Here is a 12,386-nt window from a genome sequence, read left to right as displayed (position 1 = left end):
AGTTGTAACGTAGAAATTCAAAAATGACTTATTCAGCACTCTGCAGCATACTAACTGTGTACACACTGTACTGCACTGTACGTTTTAATACGCAAAAATGTAAAAATATTTATATACAATGACTTCACAAAAATATTCATTATTACAAAGCGCCAGCCAGTTTTACACAAAGACTAAACCAAACACATCTCATCAACTACTCTCTCATTAACTAGCAGTTATTAACAGTAAATGTACAGACAAGAATGACAGTTTTGCAGTAGCATTGTTCAGTAGCATGTTTACTGTTCTTAAAATGACTGATTAGCAGATTATAATTTAATGCATGATAGTGATGATTAAACAATCATCTGTTTTACAAGGTTCAGCGTTATGTCACTTAATGCAACTACAAAATAAAAATGAATCTCAATAAAGCTGTGGATTTACAGGACCGTATCCTCCTCTTCCCTCTCTCCTCCTCCTCCTCCTCCTCCTCATGTGTTAGGAATCAATTTTTACGTAAACTCTGTCCCTGGAGAATATTTTAACGGCCTCCTCGATTTCAGAGAGCCTAGAATCGAGATGAGCCCGACGTGCTCGAACGCTCAGACTGTCAGCTTTGAGAGGGAGGGACAGCAGCTCCGCCACGAGGGAGCGATGGGCTGAGGAAACAAAAAAAAAAACAGCAGAATTAGAGAAGCAAATATTCACTATGCGTGTAGCACGCTAACGTAGATGAAGAGCCACAGAGACGTACTCTCTTTGAGGGACTTCAGAGTTTCCTGTCTCTCACTCTCGCGCATCAGGGTGTGACCCGCTGGGACTGTAGGATCAGGTGCGTTCCTCCTCCTCTCCTCCGCCTCTTTATGCCACTGCTCCTTCCTTTCCTCAAGACTGAGTGTGTGTTTAATAATCAGTGAGAGGGAGAACAGAAATGAGCAACAGCAGTAAAAGTGCACCTGTGTTTTCACCAAACTGATTGTGAGTGCAGGTAAGTAGGTAAGATACGACATAAGAATACTCACTACTGAGGCACCTGTCCCTTGACTGCACTGGGGACGGGCTTCTCTTGAAGGTTTGTCAGTGACTGGGACCGACGCAGCACAGTTTTTCCTGCAGACCGGGCATTGTGTTTTACGAAGTCTATCGACTGGCCTTGAACCTGTAACTGTATCCACACACAACAACGTATGGAATCAAAACAAAAAAGGAAATGTTGCAGATAAAAAAAAATGCATTCCACGTCATCGCCATGCTCTGCTCGTCAAGATCAATATATTATACCTATTATTGTCATCATTGACATCAATATTTATTGGCAATTCTCACTTGCAAGTTCTGGTCCTGTATGGAGCTGCAGGAAGCCGGGCGCCGCAAAGCTACAGGAGAGGTTTTGGAGTGCGACGCTGGCGGCGCAGTAGAGTGGGCCTTCAGGAAGCTTTGACACTGTGGTTTAGTAGTCGGACTGGAAACCTGCACGAAGGAGACCGGATTAAAAGTGAGCCAGAGGAAATACTGATAACTCAAGGACTTGCATCGTTTGCAGACTTGCTTCCTTGCCTGTAGCTGGACCATCACCCTGGATGGGACGTTCTGGTATTTGGAGGAGGTCCAAAGAGCTTTCACTGGAACCGGACGAGCGTGTACTCTCTCAGCCTCCTGCTCCTTGCAGCGTCTCTGAATCTCCCTGAGCCGACGCACATTCTCTTTACCAAAGTCGTGTACCCGCTGCTCTGAGGGTCAAGTATTGCAAAAGTTGGCTCACTTTAAAAATGTTTGTTTGGGGTTTGTGGGCTCTATCAAACTTTGACTTCTTATAACAACTTAAATATGTAAAAGGTAGAAATGACATGTGACACTGAGACCGTCCTTTAAGACAAAACAGAACCGCTCTTTTAATTTACGGACCTGAGAAATCAATTGCCCTTACTCTGTTTGGGAACAGGGGTGATGGCGACTCCGTCCAGTTTGAGCAGCTCCCCCACTACCCCTCTCCGTCCTCGTTCCAGAATATGAGAGGCATTAGGGCCGATACGGGGAGGGTGCGCTGGGGTACGAGCGCTGTAACAGCCGGGGTACAACACAGGATCTGGAGCGAGGGGCCCCGAGAGCAGGGCCAAAGTTGCATCGGGGTTTCCCTCTAAACGGCCACGTGCTGGACAAAGAAAAAAAAGTTAAACAAGGTCAGGTGATGTGATACCTAAAAAAAGGGAGGCATTAGATTTAAGCTTATAGATATTAAGTTTACGGCCCCAAATCACTGGAAAACAACACAGAGTGTTTTAATTTGGGGGGGGGGGGGGGTAATAATATAGCTGAGCCCCGTGACTGCATCTAACCTGAAGCAGGTCGTCTGTAGTACTGGGGAACCAGTGAAGGATCCGGGGGGATTGGCCCAGATATTGTTGAAGGTCCCTCACACATCTGAAGCTGCAGCGTAAATTGTAGGGGGGGGGAACAACAACTGTTGAAAGCTACAGTAGCAGCTAAGCACCAGTCAAACATTAATTTTTCACAATGATGAGGCTTATGATTGGTTAGTGTTTGAAAAGCAAGATAGTAAAATAAACTAAGAATTGATATAGTAATAACTGCATTGTTTTTCTTCTTCAGGCTCATAAACCAAATCACAGACTGAATGAATACGACTATGCAGAAGTGTAGTTGCTTTAAGTTTATGTTTTGATAGTTGGTATGTGTGGTGTGTGAAATGAATGAATGAATCATTCTTTAGGTTATAGCTATGAAACACCCTGTGCAGCTAACGTCGCCTAACGCTAGCTGGTTTGTTGTGAAGTTAGCTAACGTCACTATTCCTCCTCAGACGAGCCTTTAAAGTAGATTAAATACATTGTTTTTTTCTGACAAAATGACTGCAACCGGTTAAGATGCATAACGTTATCAAGTCAATTAGCGTACCTGTAATATATCTTCGTGTTTATCAGTTGAGGATTTTCCTCACGCAGACTGATGACGCTGAGGTATAAACCGTACCAACGCTTGTTTCAGTATTCCTCCCCATGGCAACGGGGCACCTGCGCACAGAACTAGACCTAATAGAAGAGAGACGCCCCCCCCCCCCCGCCAAAACAGTAACCCACTTCTATCAACATTTCATCCACATTTGTACAAATCATTTAACTAATAAACAGTTGGGGGTTAAACACAAATTAGACACCGACACAGCGGAAGACTAAGAGCAGCCTACAGTGTGTTACTGCGCAATAATTCATAATCATTGTGTCGCATTATTTTGGTGACGAGCCTCAAAGGGATTGCTGATAATTGTAATAATAATGATAATAATGCATATCAAATTATTATTAATACGTAACTCACAAGTCATGATTTAATGGGGTAACACACCGGCACTGACCTGAAGTTTAAAGTTCTAGCAGGTGTATTTCTATTGTAATCCTGCTGGTGACTGTATATTAGGTTCTTGTGTTCCCCGAGTGTTGCCTTGCAGACACATTCAATTAAGTGCGACTGCCACACCTAAACCACAACTATAGCTGTAATCTTAACTTGTCCTACCCTGAATTCAAAATATAACCATTTGATTGCTTGAGCTTGTTGAGGAGGTAATCTACACTGTACTCATTCTGAAATGAAGGTCTGCCTGACATGCTTTCATCAGTGTACACACACGAGAATCATTAGTGATATTAGCTAGAGGTCATTGCCCCCGAGTGGTGTAAGAGTGTTATTACACCAAAACAAACTCCCACTGTTGCTATAATATAATATAAAATCATATATTATAAAATAGATAGATTCATAAATAGATCTTCTCAATATTGTGTCACAATGTGAACCCGGTGTACACGTGTAAATATTTACGAACAGTTTAAAACTAAGTATACCATATTAGTTGTTTCTTTTTGCTCAATGTCAACTGCACAACGGCCCCGCCCTCGGCCGGAGGTCTGACTCGCGCCTGCCCAGTGTGTGTAGTCTCCGCTTTCTCCTTCACTGTGCCCCGCTGCTCCGAACAGCGCCGTCAGACTCTGCACGCTCCGCCCCACAAATAAAGGTAAGAAGCAACTGACTTCAGCAAATTGTTATTTTCAAAAAACGTATTGTCTATATGTCGGTTCATTTAGCTGTTGACCACTGTCGCTTTTGACTGTCAGTGAGAAATCCGTCACACATATAAGGGTGTGCGTGCAGCAGCAGCCGGTAGATATGCCAGGGTTTTAAACCAGTTCAGGCCTGTCTGTGTGCCATTAGTGTAAACTGTAAACAGCCTAAAAACCCTCAAAAGGGAGTTTTGCTAAATGTTTTTGCGTAAATGTGATGCGGAGAGGTGGCATGTGGGGGTCCCACTGTCTGTTCTCTGTAGGTTTTAAAGTAGCATATAAAATAGCATATTTAACCACTGCGGCGAAACATCCAGAAACAGCTGAGATTAGATTCTGTGTTTGAAAAAAAGTTCGCTGTTGCAGTGATGGAAACAACTCCGCGGACACCAGAAGTCTCGCGGACGCACGGACTATGGAAACCAGAAGTGGACGCATCTGGACGATAAGAATACTCGTCCACTATGTTACAGGGCGACGTGACGCCACACATCTTACATCACCGTCTTATCTGGATGTCTAGAGGGCACAAAGTCTATGAACAGCTTCTTAACAAGGACCGCTATCTTTGGCCACTGTGGCCATCTTTACGCACGCTCCTCCCTATGCAATTACATAGTAGACAGAGAGCGGTGTAGTGACCCACGCTGAGTATTTATTAGGTAATGTACCTGCTTTCTTTAAGAGCGTTGCTCGCCGCCTCAGAGCTTAAAGACACTCTATATCTATATCTATATCTATATCTAGGCTGCTGCAGTGAGCACAATGAGCCCAAAAATCATCACTCACACCAGTCTGAACTGTTGTCAATACACGCATTGAAGTGCACTGGATGCCGGAACGGATCCGGTACAAATCCATCCCTACCTCATGCTCCTATAAGCTATAAATTGTCTTAGTGTAACTTGAATGCACTCGACTTTATCTCACAGCCACACATTCCTCCCGTTATACACTTGCCTTGGTTTCACCTTATCTGAGGGTTCGGCCAGTGTTGGGTAACTGCCTGTTTACACGAGTCTATAGGTTCTTTTTTAGTTCAGCGTGCTCATTAGCAAGAGGGAGATTGTCAGGGTTTGTCCCATATTGAACCGAGAAATTCTCGCTGTTCTTCAACAGTTGAATAAATGTCAAAATGATTGCTAAACGTGGAAATTGTGACGGCGTTGAATAACCAATACCATTTTTTTGTTCAGACTATTAAATTAGATTCAATTAAATAAAAACATCCAACACACTGGCTTCACCTTCACGAATACAAGACGTTGGTGGCTTTTCACCAATTTATATCGGCACAAATTAGACACCTTTGATTTTTAATCCACTTGCTGTTGATTTTGATATTTCATAGACAGAGGAAGGAAGTATTAAATAATAATTTTCAACAGATTTCTAAATAACAATAGTTATAGGTCGTCAGAATCAAGGGTAGCCATCTATTCATATCATGAGTTGATGTCACACAGAGCTGCTCTGTGAGAGGACAAACAGCTCTCTAATCAGTCAACACTTGTTTTGAGATATATATATATATATATATATGAATATATATGAATATATATATGAGACAAACATGGAAAAATAGCAGACTTTGTACTGTTTTAAAGATATTATCTGTCTGTGTTTGATCGTTGACAGCCACACAGTCCCCATGTTGTTGTTTGTGTGCTGGCTGTTTCCTCTCACTCACCACTGTTGATCACGGGCGTCATTTTGACCTTTGAGCTCAGTCAAGGCCGTCGGCTGGTTGCTGCCCATAAAAGTGTAAAGACCAGTGGCAGCAGTGTGTTTGTGTATAAATACAGCGTGGAGGTACACTGAATCTGTTTTCCTACGGGAAAGGTTGAACCTGTAGGAGGACACATGCTGAGGCTCCTGGGGTGGCCACACTGTTTTGATTGTGGGCCGCATACAGAAAAATGTAAGGAGTCACAGGCTGCTCTCAAATTAAATTTAACTTAATTAAATACTTTTATACTCACAGTGTATGGTTAAAATATTATGATGTTATGTGTAAATCTGTAAATCTAATATTAAAAGGTAATTTACAGAACAGGCATGAATGGGAAAGTATTGGTTTCTTTACTAGGAGGTTAAATGTCACTAAATTCAATTGACGTTTAGTGTTTAAAGTAGGATGTGCAGCGTTCATGCAGTGCAATTTATTAGAAGTATGTTCAATCCATATTCTAGTTTATTTTAAAATCGGGCAGCGGGCCGCAGCTTGCCCCACGCGCCGTAGATTGGCCACCCCCAGCCCGAGTCACATGTGCTGTAGTGTTGGGTTCACCTGGGCTAAATTTAGAGCTACGTGTTTGAGACTGAGAGATGAAGGCCAGGAGGGAAAGGGTCAAACATGGTGTGCGAGGTGCAGTGGAGCAGGAGAAGGAGAGTATCTCGGGTGAAGTGACAAAGACTTGCACCTGGTCAGCGAAATGCGGGTCAGCTGGCAACCTTTTGCTTTGCGTTTGAGGAATGAACAAGAGCGACACTGAGGCAGCAGAGATGGACAGGACTGCATGACGCACACTGTGGGATTCACGGTCGGGTGTTTGTGATGTGAGAAAGATGGAGATCTTAAAGGCCCTAAAAAAACATTTTTCTCAACCAGTGCCTTACTATGAGAGACGGGGTCCTACAAAACCACACAGCTTGATCAAATGTGGTTATTTCACCCCAGACATTTCTGTATTTGTCTTTCTGATTCTTTAGCTGCTTTAAAGTGGGTGGGGCTTAGTTGAAAAAAAAAGATGATGCTACAATAGTTTAGCAGCCCCTAAATCAGAGTCTGATGACAGCTGTGCAGGAGACAGATATTTCTCGCAGGAGTTGGTAGAGACCAAAATAGAGCTAAAAGAGAGAGTGAGACATTCACCAGGTGCCCAGAAACAAGACTGGTGGATGTGTAAATAAGCAACTATTTGCTAAGTTCACCATATCATCATGAAAGGTAATGATATGTCAATGTTTATAGGACTCTGCTCGTCTTGCCTATAGGTGACATGTGACATGTCGCTTTGACGTCTAGTTGCATCACAGCTGCGTTGACGTGCTGTTGATGCAATACGTATGGACACGTTAAGGTGGTATGATGTGCTGCCTTTTTCCTTTTTTCTGTGTCCTTGTAAGGGGCAGAGAGGCTTCTATATTTCACCACATCATCGTTTTCTACCCTTAACGCCAGTAATCAGTATTCCTTGTCTGATAAAAAAAAAAAAAGTCACATCTCAGCCTTTATCACGTTCAAATGCGGCGCACAGAGTACACGCGTTCATCACCTGCTGGCCTGTGCACATATACGGAACAATGTGATACAATGCTTGGCCAGTTCTCTGCATTTAAAAGAAGGAGACTAGCTCTGACTGCATGCTGAAGGAACATGCTAACATTCACAGCCAATTCTCAGACAAGCCCACATATTGTGCACAGTGCTGGACTTCTTGCCAAAAGTTTCCCTATTGTCCCTCCTTGCATTTCCTGTCCTCTGAGGAGACATGGCAGAGAAAGGAGCGGGGTGCGAGGTCCAGCAGGACGAGGCAGGAAAAGGCAAACAGGCGGTGAACAAAGGCCACTGTGGGACATGTCAGCACCGCACACCCAAGGGACATGGTGAGTGGGACAGACGACAAATCATCAGGGCCCCTGGATTGAGTTTTGGCCGCAGTGACATTAATCTCGTGAGGGCCAATATTTGCAATGCGTGTGACATTTTTTCATCTTTGTCAATTCCAGTGTTGACAGATGTTTAGATTTTCTGAGAAAAATTGAGGTTGCATTACCCGAAGCAAAGTCTGCACCCTCTGCAAAAAAAAATAAAAAAGGAGATTTGATTGGTGAGATTACTAGTTGAGGGAGCGATCAGGACAAAAGCACAGACAGGAAGTCGAGTCACTAGTAAAACATTAAACCAGCATTGGGTAATAAGTGAATGTTTCAGCAGTCACCTCGTCAAAAATGTCGTCTTCTTCTTCACACACACACACACACACACACACACACACACTGAGCCAGGGGACCCTGATGACCGTCTGAAGCCGGTGCAGTGCAGTGGTGTGCAGGACTCGTAGTTGCTGACTAACCAAAGCTGCTGCTGCTTAGGTTAGCTCTACCGCACTGGCTTGCATATTTCGTACACAACATATATTTCTCTTTTCCCACACAAGCATAGCATAATGGGAATGTTGGTCATGTTAGAAGACAGCAGAAAGAAATGTCTCTGTTGGATGGCTGTGTGATCTTTTGCTCCTGTACATTTGGAGTCTCTTCCTCTTAGAGAATCAGAATTAGTTCAGCAAAATCCGCTGCTTGCTAATGGACCGCTGCCAGGCAATCAATAGGGTTTACATGGAAGAGGGGGGGGGGGGGGGGAAGAATCAATTGCTGGAGTATCCCTTTAATTATGCTGTTTTTTTATTGCTGTGAAGTGTGTGCTCTTTGTTTCATAACCTGAACGTCTGTTCCCTCAGGCACAATGGCCGTCCCTCCTGCATACACAGACTTGGGGAAATCTGCCAAAGACATCTTCAACAAGGGCTTCGGTAACGCAACAAAGTTCTCACATAAATATACTTTGTATGATATGATGTCGCTATTTCGTTGTAACATTAGAGAGCACACTTGTTTGCCCTGTGTCACTTTGAATGTTTATTCCTGCTGCAGCTGTTTAAGAGCCATGCTGTGCAGCACAAGGATGTTATTTTTCCACCCTTTTTTTCTTTTTTTTGTTGATATCCATAATTTCCTGTTCTTTCCCAGGATATGGAGTTCTCAAGCTGGACGTTAAGACCAAGACCCAGAGTGGTGTTGTGAGTACGGCTGTTTGTCTCTGTTAGCCTGATGTCTGTAAGTTCCATGTTCATGGCCTCTCACTCGGCGAATTACCAAAATCGCTGAGCCACGGCCTTCGCAGCCCTTCATGTCACAATGTGTTTGCTGCCTGATGTGTACTCAGAGTAACCTACACAGTCAGCAGATTAACACTGTCTGCCAGAGTTTACTACTTTTGCCTCAAACATGTTGTATCATGATGGGGGGGGAGTGCCGCATTTCAGAGTGCTTAGTTTGCTCCAGACATGTTGTGTGTCTGTGTTGCTACAAACCGGTTGCCATGGTAAAACCATAATGAGCATTCGCAGACAGAGTTTCCCACATGCCGCAAAACTCAAATGGAAAAAAAAACGCCGCTGTAAATGTCTTCCCTCTGTGTCAGGTTTCTGCTTTCCATTTTCCCAGTGAGCATGTAAACTCTGTGCGCTTCTCCTTAACTTTCTCTCTTTTCTCTTTTATTTTCCTGCTTCTTCTTTGGATCTTCCTGTCAGATGGTAAGAGAGAGAGAGTGTGTGTGTCTGCATAAGAACCGATAGGGACACAGGTGCACCGTCCAGTGATACCGGTTATGTGTTGTGCGCACGATGGGTTTTCTCTGCAGCGGTAGCTCGTCCAAGCGACACCTTTTACCCCGACTGCCGCAGCAGCGACACTCACAACCAACCTCTCCCTCACAGTCCCCAACTCGTTTATCCATCTTAAAGTGTAGTTTGTCTTTTAAATAACCAGCCATGCAAATCTGAGAGGGGTTGTGTGTCAGAGGCAAGGCTCGTTTCCCTCACCTTTCGTTTTTCTTATTCTTTTCTCCCTGTATGTTTTCTCTCCCTTTCCTGCTTATAGTTGCTATAGTTGAGCTCTAACGTGCCTTTCTGCTTACCTTCCCACCTCCATCTCCCCCGTCATCACTTCATCCCCCCCCCCCCCCGTCCCTACAGGAGTTTGCCACCTCCGGCTCCAACAACACCGACACGGGGAAGTCGGGAGGCCACCTGGAGACCAAGTACAAAGTGAATGAGCTGGGCCTAAACTTCATCCAGAAATGGAACACAGACAACACTCTCACCACAGAGATCACCATGGAGGACCAGGTGGAGTCCAACGTCACAATGTTCAAAACATACAAACATTCACTTTCAGAGAGAATATTATCAGCTCACGGCTTCTTTGTCTGTTTATCCGCCTGTAGCTGGCTAAAGGCCTGAAGCTCGGTCTAGACGCATCATTTGTGCCCAACACCGGGTAAGAACAGTCCTGTTCATCCTCAGTGGTTTTCAATGTCTTAATTAAATGTAGTTAATAAATACAGATGTTTATACATTACCACTATCGAAATGAATGCCCCCCTTTTTCTATATTCCTTCTGTAGCAAGAAGAGTGCCAAGCTGAAGTCCGGCTACAAACGGGACTTTGTAAATGCGGGCTGTGACCTGGACTTCGACATGGCCGGTCCCACCGTCCACGCAGCCGCCGTGCTGGGCTACGAGGGCTGGCTGGCGGGCTACCAGTTGGCTTTCGACACGGCCAAATCCAAACTGACCCAGAACAACTTCGCCCTCGGATACAAGGCCGGTGACTTCCAGCTTCACACCAACGTGTGAGTCACTGCGTCCCAGCAAAGAGAGGCAGGAAATGGAAGTGACACATCGGATACGGACAGCACACAGAGAGTGGAAGCGCTTCCCCCAGGAGGAGACGTCAAGTTCTAATCTCCACCTTTTTGTGTTTCAGAAATGACGGCACGGAGTTCGGTGGCTCCATTTACCAAAAGGTGAACAGCAACTTGGAGACAGCGGTCCACCTGGCCTGGACGGCTGGCAGCAACAACACACGCTTTGGAATCGGAGCCAAATACCAGCTGGATAAGGACGCCTCCCTGTCTGTAAGCAATCACTCCGAAACATCACGGACAGCTTCGACTCAATGACTGCCATGCATTAAGATTTGTACATATTCAAATTTGTGAGAAAACAGGAGAAACGTCCTGGAAATCGGAGACTTGCTTTGAGCTAAACGCACACCCTGACAACGTTAACATGCTGAAGTTTAGCGAGTATATTTGTTCACTGATTACCCTCTTAGTTTAGCATGTTGACATTTTCTAATTGGCAGCAGTTGTTAACCCGAGGCTGCTGTATCCATATGTAATAAATTATGTAACCGCATCCAGCATCCCATCCATCCACTCTCCTAATGCTGCGCTCACGATTGTCTCACCCGTCCATGACGTCTCGTTTCTCCTCACAGACCAAAGTCAACAACGCTTGTCTCGTTGGAGTTGGATACACACAGACCCTCAGACCAGGTTAGCTGATTGCTGGATTTATTTATTTTTTAAACTCTTTTTGTAACAATACAAAGAGCAAAGGCATTGCTACCTGGTACATAAATCTGACTGTCCTCCCCGCAGGAGTGAAGGTCACCCTCTCGGGTCTGCTCGACGGGAAGAACGTGAACGGCGGCGGGCACAAAGTCGGCTTGGGTTTCGAGCTGGAGGCGTAGAGAGGTCAGCGGGAGGACGGACACCAAGGGAGAAGGAAAGCAACACGGGACAAGAAAGAAAGAGCCCAAATGTGAAAACGCAGCAGAGGTCCACTCAGCGACCACGTCAACACATCGTCCTACACACACACACACACACACACACACACACACACACACACACACACACACACACACACACTCGTTGGCCTTATCCCTAAAACCCCAAGCCAGTCTCCAAAACCTCCAGTGCTGTAGTTTTAAAAGAATCAAGCAATATTTTTGTGATGGTTACTTTTAAATTTGACATCATTAAAAAAGGCTCTCACAGGCAACCTTTGAGCACATCTCACCAGAACACAACAGAAGAACAGACTCGTGTGCTGCTTACGACAAAGTGCACTTTTAAAAAGAGCATTTGTGTCTTAAACATGTTTTCTTTCCGCAGTAAGATTTTAAGCACCTTGTAGTTTTTGACTGTGTGGTCAGAATGTTTTTGTTCAGATATACTTTGGGTTTTAGACATTTATATGATTATTAGAGGACGCTTGTTTTCGGTATATTGTGGTTTTGTTGCATGCTTTCGAGGCTAGAGACATGGGTTTGTTTTTCAACTTTTCAATGAAAGTTGGGGAGGATCGAGCAGAAAAGACGAAGAGCAGCGGATCCTTCTCGGATTCAGTCAGCTGATTCCACCCTCTGACCTCTGTAACGCGGTTTTAATCTGTGGACCTTCAGCTGCCTAAATGTCGGTTTTTCAGGTCCTTTTTCGGCGAAATTGCCGACGATAATTTGAGACTCTGCGAACCCTCTTCGTCCTGTCTTGTGTCCTGTACCTCTTCGACCTTTACCACTACATTTCACTTTCTGTGCTGTGCTTTGTGTAGGAGAGTTAGGCAACAATTAGGACCTCAAACCGATTTTATTGAATTAATGAATAAAGAACGTTAAACACTATCATTTGGAGGTGTGTATGCTTTTAAAAGAAAAAGGTTGGTTGGAAATTTAAATGAAGCA

At 44.4% G+C, this 12,386-nt stretch overlaps 2 protein-coding genes across 4 annotated transcripts; one reads left to right on the top strand and one right to left on the bottom strand.

Moving 5' to 3' along the window:
• Positions 1-50: 50 nt before the first annotated feature.
• enkd1 (enkurin domain containing 1) lies at positions 51-3,027 on the bottom strand. The gene is made up of 8 exons (XM_076098906.1): positions 2,902-3,027; positions 2,322-2,412; positions 1,913-2,137; positions 1,543-1,715; positions 1,312-1,455; positions 1,008-1,150; positions 740-876; positions 51-644 (listed from the first exon to the last, which is right to left on the bottom strand). Exons 2-8 carry the CDS (start codon positions 2,404-2,406, stop codon positions 484-486), a joined length of 1,068 nt encoding a protein of 355 aa, XP_075955021.1. The 5' UTR covers positions 2,407-2,412; positions 2,902-3,027; the 3' UTR covers positions 51-483.
• Positions 3,028-3,931: 904 nt separating this feature from the next.
• Positions 3,932-12,326, top strand: vdac3 (voltage-dependent anion channel 3). 3 transcript variants are annotated; one of them, XM_076098899.1, is made up of 10 exons: positions 3,942-4,018; positions 7,557-7,673; positions 8,531-8,602; positions 8,820-8,869; positions 9,827-9,979; positions 10,078-10,130; positions 10,258-10,485; positions 10,620-10,770; positions 11,136-11,193; positions 11,299-12,326. In XM_076098899.1, the coding sequence occupies exons 2-10, from the start codon at positions 7,559-7,561 to the stop codon at positions 11,388-11,390; spliced, it is 972 nt and encodes a 323-aa protein (XP_075955014.1). In that variant the 5' UTR covers positions 3,942-4,018; positions 7,557-7,558; the 3' UTR covers positions 11,391-12,326. The 3 variants fall into 3 exon arrangements, with proteins under 3 accessions (XP_075955015.1, XP_075955014.1, XP_075955016.1); XM_076098900.1 differs by lacking the exon at positions 7,557-7,673 and having other exon boundaries at positions 3,932-4,018; XM_076098901.1 differs by lacking the exons at positions 3,942-4,018; positions 7,557-7,673 and adding an exon at positions 7,685-8,162.
• The last annotated feature ends 60 nt before the right edge of the window (positions 12,327-12,386 follow it).

The sequence above is a fragment of the Anarhichas minor genome, unplaced genomic scaffold, assembly GCF_050575085.1.
Source record: "Anarhichas minor isolate MPS153535 unplaced genomic scaffold, ASM5057508v1 ptg000025l, whole genome shotgun sequence".
In the NCBI taxonomy this organism is placed as follows: Eukaryota; Metazoa; Chordata; class Actinopteri; order Perciformes; family Anarhichadidae; genus Anarhichas; species Anarhichas minor.
This window is presented reverse-complemented; position numbering and strand designations above follow the sequence as displayed.